At 47.6% G+C, this 17,106-nt stretch overlaps 1 protein-coding gene across 2 annotated transcripts in view; it reads right to left on the bottom strand.

Annotated features, from left to right (window-relative positions):
- The window catches only part of PHIP (pleckstrin homology domain interacting protein), a 1,338,206-nt gene that overhangs the window by 376,895 nt on the left and 944,205 nt on the right, over positions 1-17,106 (bottom strand). For both annotated transcript variants that reach the window (XM_069235639.1, XM_069235640.1), the window contains one exon: positions 4,660-4,780. In XM_069235639.1, the coding sequence (XP_069091740.1) occupies positions 4,660-4,780 (121 nt within the window). The remainder of the gene's footprint in view (positions 1-4,659; positions 4,781-17,106) is intronic.

Raw genomic sequence — 17,106 nt, 5'->3', positions numbered from 1 at the left:
CTGTGTATGTTAATTCTGAGGGTTATTTTGTGAATATAATGCATTTAATATTTACAAAGGGAGCCAGATCAATGTCAGTTTAGTAGTAATCCTTTATTTTTGCAACACTTGTGTGGTTCATTCTTGTGAGTAAGTTACTGTGATTACTGTCAGGAAGAGCTTTACATTACTCTTGGATAAGCTTTAGCTCTTTGCCTCAGTTCCTCCTAATAAGCTTCTGCTACCTGGACAGCTATTCACTATCGCTAAGGGTTGCCTGGACTCAGTATAGGGTGCCACACCATAGGTATACACCATAAACTGAGCTAGCCTCCTACAAGGTTTCTCCCATGGGTTGCAACATGTATAATGCCACTCATGGGAGCCCATGCAAACTGTGTCTGCAGGTCTGCCATTGTAGCCTGCGTGAAATGGTGCATGCACCTTTCACTTCAGATATAAGGCTTGCCTTTTATGACATCACTGCACTTGGACACAATAAGTCACAACGCATGTCCTTAAGTGTCAAGGTACCCCTGCATAAACAGGGTACCCCTACAAACCCCAGACTCCATTCCCTGGGCTTTGTAAGTGCAGGGAAGCCATCTTAAGGTATGTAGTGGACACTGGTCAACACAAGTGGTCCAACTATATAATGGCTTCTCCGAACCTAGGCATGTTTGGTATCTAACATGTTGAAACCATGCATCTACACCGATTACAGTGCTAGTTGAATGATCCCATGTACTCTGGAGGCTCTTTAGAAGATCACCCAGTTCTGCTTATGCAGCCTTACAGGGTCTGGCTGCCAGCCAAAGTTGCTGTCGAACCGAGACACTGTTTTGCCCTCCTGCTGATGAGCCTAACTCAAGCAGGGGAAGGCAGAACAAAATTTCCTGCAAGAGAAAGGTGTGACCACCTCTCCCTTTGAAATAGGTGTCTCTGGGTGGGGTGGCCTCTAAGCGCCACCAGGCTGCTTTAAAGGGCATATTTGGTACCCTGCCATCTTGGAAACAAGGTAGGCAGAGACCACTGTGAGCATCTGACTGGTTAGGCCAAGTAGAGGACGTCCCTGACCCGCCCTTATAGACGGGTAACTACAGAGTGACCAAAACCCTTTTAGGGTTACTTTAGGACTCCATTGAGGGTGGGTCCTCAGATTCACCGAGCAAGACTCTTCAATGAACTCTCTGCAAGGCACCTTCTGCTCCTGGTCTCCTGAACCACTGCTGGTCTACTTTTGGAACTGAAACAAGACTGTATCCAGTTGGGAGGGCTTCCACTGCAACATTGTTTCTCCAGCCCCTGCAAGATTTCTGCAACATCCATGGCTGTGCATCCTCCAGGGTCTCCAGGACTCGGTTTGCATTCAAAAAGCAATAAGGAATCTCCCTTGTAGTGAAGGAGTCACTCATCTGCATACGCAGACACCTGAAGACAACAACAGGCTGGTGGATCCTGTTGACCCACGGACAACAAAAAGGCTCTGCTCGTAGGTGGAGGCTCTGTGGTCCTCTCTGGGTCCCCCTTGTCTTCTGACTGACTTGGGAGATGGCGGGCCCTTGCTGCTGCCACTGGTACAGAACCAATGTGCATCACAACTGTTGCTCTTGTCAAGGCTTGTTGGCTCTTCCTCCAGGTATCTTTAGGCTCCAAGAAACCCCAGTATCCAGTACTCTGCAGCTCAAAGATCATCTTCCACTCTGCAGCTCCTGCGATGTGGGACTCCTGTTTTGTTGTGCTTCTGAGACCTCCCTGCGACTCCCTGTACTTGGAGCCAGTGGGTCACTCACGGGGGCTCCTCTGACTCTGGCTGGTATTTCTCCCTGCTAAAGGTCTGCCCTGCCTCTCTTCCAAGGGTCAAGTCACTAGAACTTTGCTGGTTCTTAAAAACCTACAATCTTCATTGCATTTGCCATGGCTTGTTGGTGGCCCTGTTGGCCACTGATTCTCCTGCAAACTGGTAACCGAAGTGGGACAGCTTGTGGGCGACTCTAAGGACCCTTCTGCATTCCCTGGACTCCAAAGCTGGACTTCTTCCTTCACCGTCCTGCAGGAATCACCTCCAAGAAGGTGTGCATTGCCTACCTGCACCGCCTGGACATCTCTAAGTGGTCTGGACACTGTCCCCTTCTTTCTCATGTTCTTCACGTCCGGAATCCACCCTTGGCTTCCGCCGACTTGGTCCACGGGTCGTGACAGCAGCTGGACAATCAAGACTGCCATTGACTTCAACAAAGGTTTTTAATGCCACTTCACCCCTATGCACCTGGGCTCCCTGGTGTAGGTACTCTGGTCTTCTGGGCATCCACGGGTGGGGCACTCTCCAATTTTCTTTGTGCCAACTGGTTTCCTCTGGCCCACTGGGAAGTGGCCTGGATCCCAAAAAAATCCAACCGGGGTGGTCCTTTGTTAGCCTTTAAGACACTGGGCTTGATAACTCTGCACCCGGGCACCTGTAGGAGTTCTTGTACTTACCTTGGGTAATTTCTTACTCCCCCAGATCGTGGGTTTCTAACACACTTACCTTGGTTGGCCACCTCCATTCTTGTAACACTTTCTTAGTATATAGTTTGGCCCCTCCATAGGGTCGCATGTATTTCTATGCTTTTCCTGCTTATGCTAAGTGTGTAGTTTGTGTGTTAATATTTCCATGGGGAGACATACCAATGTTAGTGTAGCCCTAGTGATGTAATAAAGAATACTTTATTTTTGTAACATCTGGTGTGGTTCTTTCTTGTGTTACAGGTACTGACTGACTATTGTGATATTGCAAGTGCTTTACACTCCTCCTGGATAAGCTTTAGCTGCTCACCACAACTACCTCTAGAGAGCTTTTGCTATCTGGACACCAAAACACTACAAACTAGGGACTGCCTGGGCTTAGTATAGGGTGCCAACACCAGAGGTGCACACCATAAACTGAGCCAGCCTCCTACACGGTCTACACAGCAGGAGGTAGTCCGCTGGCTGCAGGGTCCCCAATTCACTGTGCCCCGTTATGAGGGCTAGGAAACAATTAACAACAAAGGGTGAGCCTTAGGCTTCCTGCGAGAAAGGGCTGGTGGTGGTGTCAAAAGTGGGGGATGACTAAAGGAGAAAACAATGTACCTGTGTACAGGCTGAAGCAACCTTCTCCCATACCACACAGACCACCCAGAGGACCATCCAAATGTCCAACTTGTTTGGGTTGGTGTGCAGAATACTGGTAGGGACCACAGCAATAAAGCCAACTTGAGCAGCTTACCAGGGATATGCGATGCATAGCTTTTGGGGAGCAAGCAGAAGGCTTTAGGTGAGCCAGGCACTTTATAGCAGTATAGCCATTGTGAAGAAGTGCCTTTTGCTTATTGCATCTCCAAAAGGGCAGCAGCATGTTTCAGGGCCTGGTTTGGCACATTGTCATATCTCAGGTGCCTTAGAGGCCTTCGTGCAAATAAGTTCACTTTTGAGGTCTCCAATTTTCAAGTTATAATTTCAGTCTTTTTTGTAGATGGGGAATGGCAGGGCTTTGATGTGGGAGACACAGCTTTGAGTTTGGGGTCCATTCTAGTGCTGGGTCTAGTTAGCACAACTTCTCCCCAGTGTAAAGAACATTATCCTGCTATTAACGGGGAGCATGGCTTTACCCTGAAACTGCTGCTTGTTTCCAGTGTGAGAGGGTCAAAGGAATGTTTAGCAGTATTAAATACATAGCTGCAAGAAGCTGAAATAGTTGTGGCATGACTGGAAGTTTGGATTTGAGGAGCCTAGGTAACATGGGCTATATTTAAACCAAACATTGTCAAAGTCAACAGGTCCTGGTTTAAGGTCCTATTGACTTTAATGCTGACAACTCATGTGCACCTAAGAAATGATGCAGCTGCGCGCCATCACATCTATTTTTGCTCTTTAATTTACCAATCTGAGATGGATCGATGATTTAAATAAACAGTGCAAAAGTGCTTCTCTTTTTACCAAATATTAACTGGAAAGCGAATGAGAGGAGGGGGTGGAGCAACAACTAAAGCAGGCAGAAAGACAAGAGAGAGCAATGTGGCTTGGAGAACAGAAGCACACGGGCAAGAGAAAACAATATGGAATTGGGTGATGAGAACTGAACAAAGATAGTTACATGCACAGATGCATGTTGCGAGAGAGCGACAGCGCACTGCGGAAGAGTATGCTACAAGAGAGACAGCTGGAAAACATGCACTCTGGTAAAGTGCTTTGCAAGAAGATAAGAATTGTTCTAGGAAAGAGAGCACTTGTGGGAGAACAGAAGGAACCAATAAGAAATATCATACAGAGGATATGTTGCAAAGGAAAGACAAACACAAGATTGGAGGGCGAAAACAAAGTCAGGAACTAGAATGCAAGTAAATGTGAATGACAATGTGAATGACAAAAGGCAAAGCCAATAGCAACAGGAGGAAGGCATTCCTAGGCTAGATTTCATCACATCCACAAGAAATCTTTCACAACCAGACATCTATGCTGTCTTGCAGGTTTCAAGCTGAAAATGAATTGCATCCTAAGCAGTTCATTAAGTTAATATACGTTGTCAGATCTGACCAGTACTCAATGTCTCAATGTCAAAAACTACTTATCATTTAGATACAATGTAAAGCTATAATAGAACAAATGAAGGGTTCAACTGAACAACAATCAGTTTATTTTAGAACGGGAGAATATTCTCACCTGTAAAACCTGTTTTCCAGTCTCTCTCTAATTGTACTGATGTCAGTGGGGTATGCAACCACAGTGCAATACAACGGATAAGCTTGTAGATCTACTGGTGCCACAAATGCAGAAGCAATATCTAAAAATAATAAAAATGATTTTATTGCAATAGATGTAATACACATTTTGTAACAGCTTCTAAAGATTATATAAGGTCATCTAAATGTGAACAGGTTACTAGGACAACCTCTGGTTCTGTCACCACATCATCGTTTTTGTCCATCCAACTCCTTGGCATTGCTATATTGTCTTTATCTTATCTCCTGTTTCTTCAAATAACTATCAACTGTTGCAATATGTGAACATAAACGCGGAACAAAAAAGAAATCTTAACAAGTGAAGATAAAGACTCAATTTTGAAAAAAAATATGAAAAAAAACACTACACATTGTGAAAGCTCACTTTTACACTATTGAACTCTGAACTCTTTGGGTTTAGGGAGAGGATTAATTTTGATGGGGAATTAAAAGACAGGACTACAATCGAATTATAGTAACAAGTTACTTACCATCAGCAACGCTTCCACAGATTACTTATAAGAACATGACTTTCTTCAAGAATAGCCTGTCACCAACACCAAGAGATGCTGCACGACATCAAACACAAAGCTGAAGTGTTGTGAAAGTGAAGCCGAAAGTCCCTACAAGGTTAGATATTTAGATGGTGTAGGACATTGGCTCTCTAAATGGCGCACTACAAAAGACGTACATCGTGTAGAGAGTCCAGTGGACCCGCAATTGGTTGACCGAGGCAAAAGTAGATAATACTAATGTTCTCTTTTGTGGTAGTGTAGACAAGCAGTTAGGCTTGTCAGAGGGCAGTGCAAATCATATCTTGTACTCACAGAGGCATTAAATGAGACACACACTCAAAGAATGAATACAAAACCAATTTAGAAAAATAACACTTCTTTTTTATATATGAAAGCAAGAACTTCGCAAAACAATAATTATTGCTTTTGTTATTATTTCTTACAGGTAAAGATTTCAAACACTTGCACCTTTATGCACAATGCAATGCTATGGGAGGAAAAGTCAATAAGTCATAAAGGTAAGTACAGTCGGTTTCAGGGGTTCACCTTCTGAGCTTAGCAATGTAGGGGCCCAAGTTCCAAAGTACAAACAGCAGTTCTTTGGGAGCTCCCGAATTCCACCAGGAGCAGGGTGCTGGTGAGGTTGTAGCTGAGTGCTACGAAGAAGGAGTGCCACCTAGAAACAGGCTGCAAAGTGGGAATTAGTGACAAGTTAGAGAGCTCCCAAACAGGGGCTTGGGTCACAAAGGGCCTTAGAGCAAGGGGGCACAGCTGGTTCTTCAGGGGTGGATAGTGTGGTTGGGCTATGTGTGCAAAGATGCTCCTCGCAGTTAGGGGCCAACAGCCGGCAAGGACAGAATCAAGACTGCTGGGCTACTCATGAAGAGGGTCTTAGTAGTGCTGACGTCCTTCGATGGCTGCTTGGTCCTGGTGAAGTGGGAATCTGGAATGGACTCACTGTTGCTGTTGGAGGCTGGCCCAGTATATGGTGTACAACTGTAGGAGGCTGGCCTGGTTTGTAGTGGGTATCAAAGGTACTTACACCTTAAACCAGGTCCAGTTATCCCTTATTAGCGAAATCTAATCAGTGAATTAGAAGCCAGGCTGTCTGGAGGTAGCTGTAGGAAGAGCAGCCAAGGCTGAACTAGGAGACATGCAAAGCTCTTGCAATACCTTTGTAGTCACACAGTACTTTCACGCATGTAAGACAATACTCTGTGTTACACAAATAAAGTTACTTTATTTTAGTCTCACAATGCCAAAAATACTTTGAAACTATACTCCCTTAGGAGGTAAGTAAATAATACAATATGTACACTAGTAAACAAAAACAGGTAAGTACACAGTAAGAAACAGTGCAAATAGTGAAAATCACAAGAAGTTGCAATGGGCCTAGGGGGAACACAAACCATATACTAAAATAGTGGAATGCAAAAGTCTGTTTCCCCCCCTAGGCAAGTGTACTGTGTAGAGGGGCGCTGGGAGTGTAAGAAAACACCAAAGGTGAGTGAAGTACCACACCCCAGAGCCCAGTAAAGCAGGAGTGAAACACAGCAAGCTTCCTAAAACACACTAGAAGTTGTGATAGAAGATGCAAGAACCAGAAGAGACTGCAAGACACCAACAATGGATTCCTGGACCTGAAGACTTGTGGAAGAAGGAGACCAAGTCCAAGAAGCACTGAAGAGTCCAGGGAGAACAGGAGCCCCTACTAACCCGGATGAAGGTGTAAAAGAAGAACCACCGGTGAGAAGACAGTCAGTATTGCACCAAAGAAGAGAGATGCGGGTTCCTGGTTGCTGCAGATGTCCCACGGCGGATGGCTGAATGCAGTCTGGTTTGTGTCGCTGGATGCCGCCAACAAGCCTTGGCACACACAAAGTTTGCAGTAAGCAGAAAATGGAGCGGCCCGGGACCAAGAGGTATCTGGTGGCCTCTACCTAGGAGGGGGCGACAGAAGGGGCTCTCAGCAACTCCGAGAGCCCTCAGAAGACCAGGCAGCTGGCACAGGAGTCCCACAGCACGTGGACAAAGGAGGAGCAAATGGAGGCCCACGCAGCACGACACAAAGAATTCCCACACCACCGGAGAACCACTCAGAAGCTGTGCGTTGCAGGACTGAGTGCTGGGGGCCTAAGGTGTGCTGCGCACAAAGAACTTCTTGGAAGGTCGCACACAAGTCTTGGCAACTGCAAGTCGTGTGGTGCACGGGGTCCTGTCTTGCGTGGGAAAGCAAGCTCTTACCTCCACTAAAGTTAGACTGCTGGATGTTGGGACTGCTGGGGTTACTTTAGTCCACCACCCGTGTGGCTGGAGCCACGTATGTCGTCTGGAGTGGGGACCCAAGCCACCGGTCGTCGCTGCAAAGAGGTGCTTGCTGAAGCAGGGAAGTGACTCCGTCACTCCACAGGAGATTCCATTGGTTCTTCTGGTGCAGGCTGAAGACAGGTAGTCCTCAGAGGATGCATGACCTGGAAACTGTTGCAGTTGCTGGCAGTAGCTGAAGATACAATGTTGCAGAAGTCATCTTAGCTTCTCTGTTGCAGTTTTGTAGAGTTCCTGGAGCAGTCAGTGGGTTGATCAGTCGGTAGAATATGAAGTAAAGGATGCAGAGGATTCCTTTAGGAGTCTTGCAATCTGAATCTGAGGAAACACCCAGAGGAGAGACCCTAAATAGCCCTGAGAGGGGGATTGGTCAGCTACACAGGTAAGCACCTCTCAGGAGAGGTCTCTGATGTCATCTGCTGACACTGGCCACTCAGATGCTCCCAGAGTGCCCCACCACCTTGGAATCCAAGATGGTAAAACCCAGGGACACTCTGGAGGAGCTCTGGGTATCATCGCTGGGGTGGTGATGGCAAGGGGAGTGGTCGCTCCCCTTCCCTTTGTCCAGTTTCGCACCAGAGCAGGGACTGGGGGTCCCTGAAACGATGCAGACTGGATTATGCAAGAAGGGCACCATCTGTGCCCTTCAAAGCATTTCCAGAGGCTGTGGGAGGATACCTCTCCCATGCCTGAAACCCCCATTTCCAAAGGGAGAGGGTGTAACACCCCTCTCCTAAAGGAAATGTGTTTTTCTGCCTTCCTGGGATTGAGCTGCTCCACCCACAGGAGGACAGATGCCTGTCTAGTGAGGTGGCAGCAGCTGGGGCTGCAGTGAAAACCTGAGAAGGCTGGTATGGCAGTACTGATGGTCCACTGTGGAGCCCCCAGAGTGCATAGGATTGTGCAACCAATACTGGAATGAGTACTGACGTGCAATTCCCAGTTGTTAGACACCTTACATGGTCATATTCGGAGTTACCATTATGAAGCTGTGCATAGGTATTGACCTATCTTCAGTGCACACTTAAAATGGCATCCGCCACACTCGTGAAGTCCGGGGAAATAGGCCTGGACGATGTGGGGGCACCTCTGTTAGGGCAGGGGTGCCCTCACACACACAGGTACTTTGCACCCAGCCTTCAGGGTCTGAAGGCCTGACATATAGGAGACTTATAAGTGACCTAGTGCAGTGAAAATGGCTGTAAAAAAGTGCATGCACTATTTCACACAGGCTGCAATGGCAGTCCTATAGAAGCCTTTGTATGGGCTCCTTATGGATGGCAAAAGAAATGCTGCAGCCCATAGGGATCCCCTGGAATCCCAATGCCCCGGGTACCTAGGTACCATATACTAGGGACTTATAATGGGGGGCCAGTATGCCAATTTGGAGTGAAATACTGGGTTACCAGTATGTAAGGACAAATTTAGAACCAGAGAGAGCATAAGCACTGGGGTCCTGGTTAGAAGGATCCCAGTGACACAGTAAAGCAGACTGACAAACAGGCCAAAATTGGAGGTAACAATGCTAGAAAGAGGCTACTTTCTCACAACACCTATAGGTGAAGCACCCTCTACTGAGTCCAGGCAACCCTTAGTGATATTGCAGGCTGTTCTAGAAAACCAGAGCTCTCAGAGGTAGCTGCACAGAGCAGCTAGAGTTTATCCAGGAGGGTGTAAAGCGGTTGCAAATACACACAGGTAAGCCAGTGAAATACACACAGGAAAGAACCACATCAGTGTTAGAAAAATATGTAATATACATTATAACACACACACACCCTAGAACTAACTTTGGTATATCTCTCAACCTCAGATATGGTCATATAAAAATATACTTAGCAACAGGTAAGTAAAGGCATGAAGTAACATGGGCCCGAATGAGGTGGCCAAACCATATACAAAAAAAAGGAATATGAAATCACTCCAAACCCATACTACCACCCAAGGACCCTTAGCACTGGGGAAGTACTAAAACCCCAAAGGTAAGTAGGTAGGATTACCCAGGCGCCCGTATGCACAGTAGAAATCTAAGGCCAGTGTCCATAGTATAACATGGGGAAGTCGTGGTTGGAGTTACTGCGTTTTAGGAACCTTCTCAGAGGACCCCCAAGGAAACCCGTTGGCACCACTGAGGTTGGATAGTGGCCCCACCCATGGATACCCAGAACAGTGGATTACCTACACCAGGGAGCCCAGGTGCATAGGAGTGAAGCTGTGTCAGAGCCTCCTGCTGAAGTCAATGGGATCTCGTTTGTCCTACTGCTGTTGTAATCCGTGGACTAGGTCGGTGAAACCCATGTTTTGATTCCGGAAGGTGAGGACCTAAGGAGAGAGGGGACTGAGTTCAGACCATCCAGAGATGCCTAGGCAGTGCAGGAGGAAATACACACCCTTCTTGGTGATACTTTCTGAATAACGGTGGACAAAGAAGTGCACCTGTGGAGTCCAGTTGACGTAGGAGGATCTTAGTCACACCGGTTGTCAAATTACAGAGGGGTCAGTTGTCAGCGGGACCACTGACAAGCCTTGGCAAATGCAGAGAAGCGTTGCACGGGGATAGCAGGATTTGAGGAGACCAACAAGGTCAAGATGAACTAAACTTGGCAGGTAGGTTAGGGCCAGCCCTCAGCAAGCATGAAATCCAGCATGAATCGGCAGAGCCCCCAGCAGGACCCTCTGGCAGCAAGTACCGGGCGTTGAAGGGATGCCTCAGCAGCACAGCAAAAAGGGAAGCCCACGTCCCAGCAGTTGCACAGAGGACGTCATTCTTGGAGCTGAAGAGCGCTGGAGGCTGGGGCTTCTTGCCGCTTGGAGGCCTTTGGACTGAAGCGCCAACAAGCCTTGACAGCGACAAGCAGACACAGAGGTTCCAGCCAAGCAACTCCAGTGAGGGACCACATACTTCCCGGTTACAAGGAAGATAGGTCAGTCCTCTGTGTTGCAGAGCCTAGGGAAAGCAGGATCTGCAAGTCAGTCGTCGTCGCTGAGGTGCCTGCGGATACATGGGAGTGACTCCTTCACTCTAAGGGAGATACCTTTTTGTTTTCCTAAGTGCAGGCAGAGCCCAAGTGACTCTGGAGGATGCATGACCGCAAGGTTGCAGGAGTCTTTGCAGAACTTGGAAACAAACTTGCAGTAGAAGCCCTCTTACTGGTTACCATATTGCTTCTGGTTCCAGCGAAGAACAGCAGGTGTTCCAGTGTCCAGGTTGCAGAAGTGTCTTGCAGAGGAGACTTGAGTACAGTTCCTGAAGTCTTGCAGACAAATCTAGGGTCCACCCTTAGGGGAGCCCTTAAGTAACCCAGAGAGGGGGGTGGACACTTACTGCAGTGACCCACCTATCAGACTGGGTGAGGGACATCACCCAGCTGGACTAATCAGTCAGATGCTCTCAGGAGCCTCTGCAGATCTCATTTCCAAGTGGTCACCTGGCAGAGCTCTGTGCACCTCCCTAGGGGAGGAGCTGGACAGAGGGGTGGTCACTCCCCTGTCCTTTGTGTGATTTCCGGCCAGAGCAGGAACCAGAAGTGAACCGGGTTATGAAAAGAGGGCACCAAATGTGCCCTTCAAAGCAGTCTGGTTGAGCTCAGAGGCACCAGCCCAGATACATCTATTTCCAAAGAAGAGGTGGTCAAAATTCTGTCTTACAGGAAATCCTTTATCCTTCCCCTGCCTGAATTAGGTTCAGCAGTAGGAGGGAAGATCAGTGTCTCGGGTCAGCAGCAGCATAGCTGGCATGCAGATTCTGCAAGGCTGTACAGGCAGACATGGGAACCCTCAGAGAACATGGTATCATGCAACTAGCACTGGAATCGGGGTAGCTGCATGATTCCAACAAGTTTGATACCAAACATGCCTAGGTTCAGGGTAGTCATTATGTATCTGCACCACTTGTTTTAACCAGTGTCCACTACATACTTTAAAACGTTTTCCCCGCACTTACAAAGCCCAGGGAATGGAGTCTGGGATTTGTTGGTGCACCCTGCCCTTGGGCTAGAGGGCCTACCTTAGGGGTGACTTACAGAGTCAGAGTGCAGTGACCATGATATAAGGCAACCCTTATATCTACACTGAAAGCTGCATGCACCATTTCACACAGGCTGCAATAGCAGACCTGCAGTTACATTCTGCATGCCCCCCATGAGTGGCACAATACATTCTGCAGTCCATGGGGGACCCCTGGTGTACCACGGTTCTGGGTACCTATATACCATATCCTGGGGACTTACATGGGTGCACCAGTATGTTAATTGTGGGGTGTAAAAGTTACCTTATAACTAAATTTAGGGGTGAGACCACTGACACTGGTATCCTGGTTAGCAGGATCCCAGTGTACAACAGTCTAAACACACTGACCCAGGCAAAAAGTGGGGGTAACTATGCCAGAAAGGTGCTACTTTCCTACATAATCCCCCTCCCCACCCGAAACAAAAAAGACTAGATTTACCCAGGTGAGTTCTCATTTTCTAAGTGGAAATATTTGGAACGTCCATCTGAGTTTGCTTGGTTACTCCCAGGTCTATGTCCACTGAAAAGTCCATCCTATGTAGGGAAACTGGCTACCTCAAAAGTTTTGGATTTTCAACCTTCATCTGTTTAAGCCACAAGAGGGGCTTGTGGTCTGTCTGAACAATGAAGTGAGTGCCAAACAGGCACAGCCTCAAATTCTTCAGGGCCCAGACCACAGCAAAGGCCTCCCTCTCTATAGCAGACCAACATTTCTCTCTGGGGGTCAACCTTCTGCTGATGGAAGCCACTGGTAGATCCTGGCCCTCTTCATTAAGTTGAGATAGTACTGCTCCTAGCCCTATTTCTGAAGCATCAGTCTGAACAATGAATTGTTTGGAGTAGTCAGGGCTTTTAAGAACTGGAGCCGAGAACATGCCCTCTTTCAGGCCATCAAAGGCCTCTTGATAGCTAAGTGTCCATTGTACCTTTTTCGGCATCTTGTTCGATGTGAGAACATTCAAAGGGGTCACAATGGAGGTGCATACCCTTTTACAAATCTTCAGTAATATGCAGTCAGGCCCAGAAGAGCTATGACCCGAGTATGGGTAGTTGGAGCAACCTAATCCAGAATGGTTTGGATTTTGCGCCGTAAAGGTTGAACTTGGCCTCCACCTACCAGGTGGTCCAAGTAAACAACTTTGCTCTGCCCTATCTGGCATTTGGTAGCCTTGGTACTGAGGCCTGCCTTCTTTAAGGCCTCAAGTACACTCCTGAGGTGGAGCAGATGATCGTGTCAGATGGAGCTAAAGACAGCAATGTCATCTAGATAAGCTGCACTAAAGGTTTGCAGGCCTGCCATAACTTGATTCACCAATCTCTGGAATGTGGCAGGTGAATTCGTCAAACTAAAGGTCATTACAGTGAAGTGATAATGCCCACTAGGAGTGGAAAATGCTTTTTTAGGATTAGCAACATCAGTTATTTTGATCTGCCAATAGCCTGCAGTCAAATCAAAAGTGCTAAAATACTTGGCTGCAGCCAGACAGATTTTCAATCAAATCATCTGCCCTGGGGATAGGATGGGCACCAGTCTTAGTGACTGGATTGAGGCCTCTGTAGTCTACACAAAACCTCATTTCTTTCTGTCTGCCCTGTGAATGAGGTTTGGGCACAAGTACTACAGGACTAGTCCTAAGGCTGTCTGAAAGGTCAATGACTTCCAACTCAAGCATCTTTTGGACCTCTTACCCTAATGCAATCTCCGACATGGTCATGCTGCCTGTAAATTTTGCTTTTGACAGGCAGACTATCACCTGTGTCCATCATGGGCACTCCATGTGGTCTGATTGGGTGTCAGCGAAAAAAGCTCTGAAAGCTGGCTGAGAACTTGTCTGCAGTCAGCTTGTTGCTATGCAGTGGGGCAACCAGCAAAGACTGCCCAATACACTGAACCTACAACAGGGATGTGGGAGAGAAGGTCACTCTTCTTCCTGTCCCTCATCAGTGGCCATGAGCAAGCTCATGTCAACCCTTTCATAACAAGGTTTCAGACACTTCACATGAAGCTTCCTGGGGGGCGGGGGGTTCTTCTGGGAGTGGCCAGGTCAACTAAATAGGTAACTATTTGTCTTGGAGTGCTCTTAGGGCCACAGGTTCCAGGACCCACACCTTTTGTCCTGGCTGGTAAACAGTTAGTATAGCCTTTTGGTCATGCCATTGTGTAGGAAAATGGCTCCTTGTTGCAGTTAACCCCCCCTCCCCCTCAAACTTTTTGCCTGATACTGATATTGACCTGACTGAGAAGTGTGTGGGGACCCTGCTTAACCAGGCCCCAGCACCAGTGTTCTTTCACAAAAAATGTACCATTGCTTCCACAAATGGCACACCTCTGGCACACAGATAAGTCCCTTTTAAAAGGTACCAGTGGTACCAAGGGCCATGTGACCAGGGAAGGTCCATGATGCCTGCAGCATGTGTTGTGCCACCCTAAGGGACCCCTCAACTAACACATGCACACTGTCATTGCAGATTGTGTGTGTTGGTGGGGAGAAAAAGGCAAAGTCGACATGGCATCCCCCTCAGGATGCCATGCACACAAAATACTGCCTGTGACATAGGTGAGTCACCCCTATAGTAGGCCTTACAGCCCTAAGGCAGGGTGCACTATACCACAGGAGAGGGCATAGCTGAATGAGCAATATGCCCCTACAGTGTCTAAGTCCATTCTTAGACATTTTAAGTACAGCGTGGCCATATAAAGTATATGGTCTGGGAGTTTGTGTAAAAAAAAAAAAAAAAAAAAAAAACTCCACAGTTCCATAATAGCTATACTGAATACTGGTAAGTTTGGTATCAAACGTCTCAGAATAATAAACCCACACTGATGCCAGTGCTGGATTTATTAGAAATGCACACAGATGTCATCTTAGAAATGCCCCCTGTATTTTACCCAATCCTTCGGTGCAGGACTGACTGGTCTGTGCCAGCCTGCTGCTGAAAGACGAGTTTCTGACCCCCTGGGGTGAGAGCCTTTGTGCTCTCTGGGGCCAGAAACAAAGCCTGTCCTGGGTGGAGGTGCCTCACACTGCCCCCCTGCAGGAACTGTAACACCTGGCAGTGATCCTCAAAGGCTCAGGCTTCATGTTACAATGTCCCAGGGCACTCCAGCTAGTGGAGATGCCCCCCCCCCCACCAGACACAGCCCCCACTTTTGGTGGCAAGTCCGGGGAGATAATGAGAAAAACAAGGAGGAGTCACCCCCCTCAGCCACGTCCACCCCTAAGGAGACCAGAGCTGAAGTGACCCCCTCCTTGGAAAATCCTCCATCTTGTTTTGGAGGATTTAGCCCAATAGGAATAGGGATGTGCCGCCCTCCCCAAAGGGAGGTGGCACAAGGAGGGTGTAGCCACCCTCAGGGACAGTAGCCATTGGCTACTGCCCTGCAGCCCTATACACACCCCTAAATCTAGTATTTAGGGCCAACCCTGAACCCAGGAAATAAGATTTCCTGACTACCTAAACAAGAAGGACTGCTGACCTGAAAGCCCAGCAGAAAAGACTGAGACGACAGCTGACTTGGCCGCAGCCCTACTGGCCGGTCTCCAGACTCAAAGAACCCGCAACAGTGATGCATCGAGCAGGAGTAGCGACCTCTGCCAACTCAGAGGACTGCCCTGCAATTCCAAAGGACCAAGAAACTCCAGTCGACACTGGCTCTGTCCAAACATACAAGAAGAAACCATCTTTAAAAGGACTCCCACCTCACTCCTTAAGCGTGAGTCCCCAATACTCTGCACCCGACGCCCCCAGCTCGTGTCCAGAGAAACAAACACTACAGCGAGGACCCCCAGCGACTCCCACGACGTGGACACCTTGAGATGACCTACCTGCACCCCCACGGCGACGCCTGCAGAGAGAATTTAGAGGCTCCCCCTGACCACAACTGCCTGGTAACAAAGAAACCGACACCTGGAAGAAGCACTGCACATGCAGCCCCTAGGCCAGAGAGGAACGAACTACCGGTGCAGGAGTGACCAGCAGGTGGCCGGCTGGCCTGAAAAGCCCCCCGTGACCTGCCTGCATTGCCATATAGTCACCACCAGGTCCCTCCATTGAAACCAATACAAAACCCGACACCTACTTTGCACACTGCACCCGGCCACCCCTGTGCCGCTGAGGGTGTATTTTGTGTGCCTGTTTGGGATCCCCCCCAGTGCTCTACAAAACCCCCCTGGTCTGGTCCCGAAGGACGCAGGTACTTACCTGCTAGCAGACTGGAACCGGAGCACCCCTAGTCTCCATAGGCGCTGTTATTTGGGCCCCTCTTTGACCTCTGCACCTGACTGGCCCTGTGTTGCTGGTTCTGGGTGTTTGGGGTTGACTAGAACCCCCAACGGTGGGCTGCCTATGCCCAGGAGACTGACACTGTTAGTGTTTTACTTACCTGAGAAACTAACCAATACTTACCTCCCCCAGGAACTGTCGATTTTTGCACTGTGTCCACTTTTAAAATAGCTTATTGCCATTTTTGCTCTAATTCAAAGTTCCTTACTTACCTTTGTGGAATACCTTGCATTTTATGTATTTACTTCTAATCTTGAATCTTGTGGTTCTAAAATAAATTAAGAACATATATTTTTCTATAAAAAAAACTACTGGCCTGGAGTTAAGTCTTTGAGTGTGTGTTCCTCATTTATTGCCTGTGTGTGTACAACAAATTCTTAACACTACCCTCTGATAAGCCTACTACTCCAACACACTACCACAAATAGAGTATTAGTATTATCTATTATTGCCACTATCAACCTCCCTTTAAGGGGAACCCTTGGTCTCTGTGCACACTATCTCTGAGATAGTATATACAGAGCCAGCTTCCTACACATTGCTTTTGCAGTTCTTGACTGGCCCTGAGGTTTTTAGTTGCCTTCTTCATATATTCAGATATATGTGACTGTAGGCCCAGTACATAGTCTACAATGTCCTGCTTAGGAGGCTTAAGAGGTTACTCCCAACCCTCCTTCACCAGACACAGGGGACCCCTAACTGAATGTCCGAACGTATGTTAAAACAGACTGTAGTCCACTCCCTTTTGAGGAATCTTACTGTAGGCAAAAAGAAGGTAAGGTAGTAGGACATCCCATCACCTGAGTTTTTCAGAGAGTCCCATGATCATACATTTAATGATTTTGTTGAATCTTTAAACCAACACATTTCCTTGTGGATGATAAGGAGTCGTGAATTTTTGGGTTACACCACACTGCTTTGAGGTATCCAGACGACATTTGCACCTCTGTCGGATGCTACCTCCTTAGGGAAGCTCATCCTGGAAAAGATTCCCAGAAGGTCCTTGGCTATTGTAGGAGATGCAGTGGTCCTAAGTGAAATGGCTTCCGGGTACCTGGTGGCATGGATGTAGGAGGGTCAAGGGGACCAACAATGTTAATCCCTACCCTCTCAAAGGGGTAGTGGGATTAAGGGGGCATTTGTATTGCCATCTTTATTTCTTTTTTGAATCAATTTTGTTAATTGTCGATTCATACTTACAGGCCATGGATAGTATTTCTTTGCATTTCATACAATGATTTATCAAATTGCTCTAG

Source organism: Pleurodeles waltl, chromosome 5 (assembly GCF_031143425.1).
Source record: "Pleurodeles waltl isolate 20211129_DDA chromosome 5, aPleWal1.hap1.20221129, whole genome shotgun sequence".
In the NCBI taxonomy this organism is placed as follows: Eukaryota; Metazoa; Chordata; class Amphibia; order Caudata; family Salamandridae; genus Pleurodeles; species Pleurodeles waltl.
This window is presented reverse-complemented; position numbering and strand designations above follow the sequence as displayed.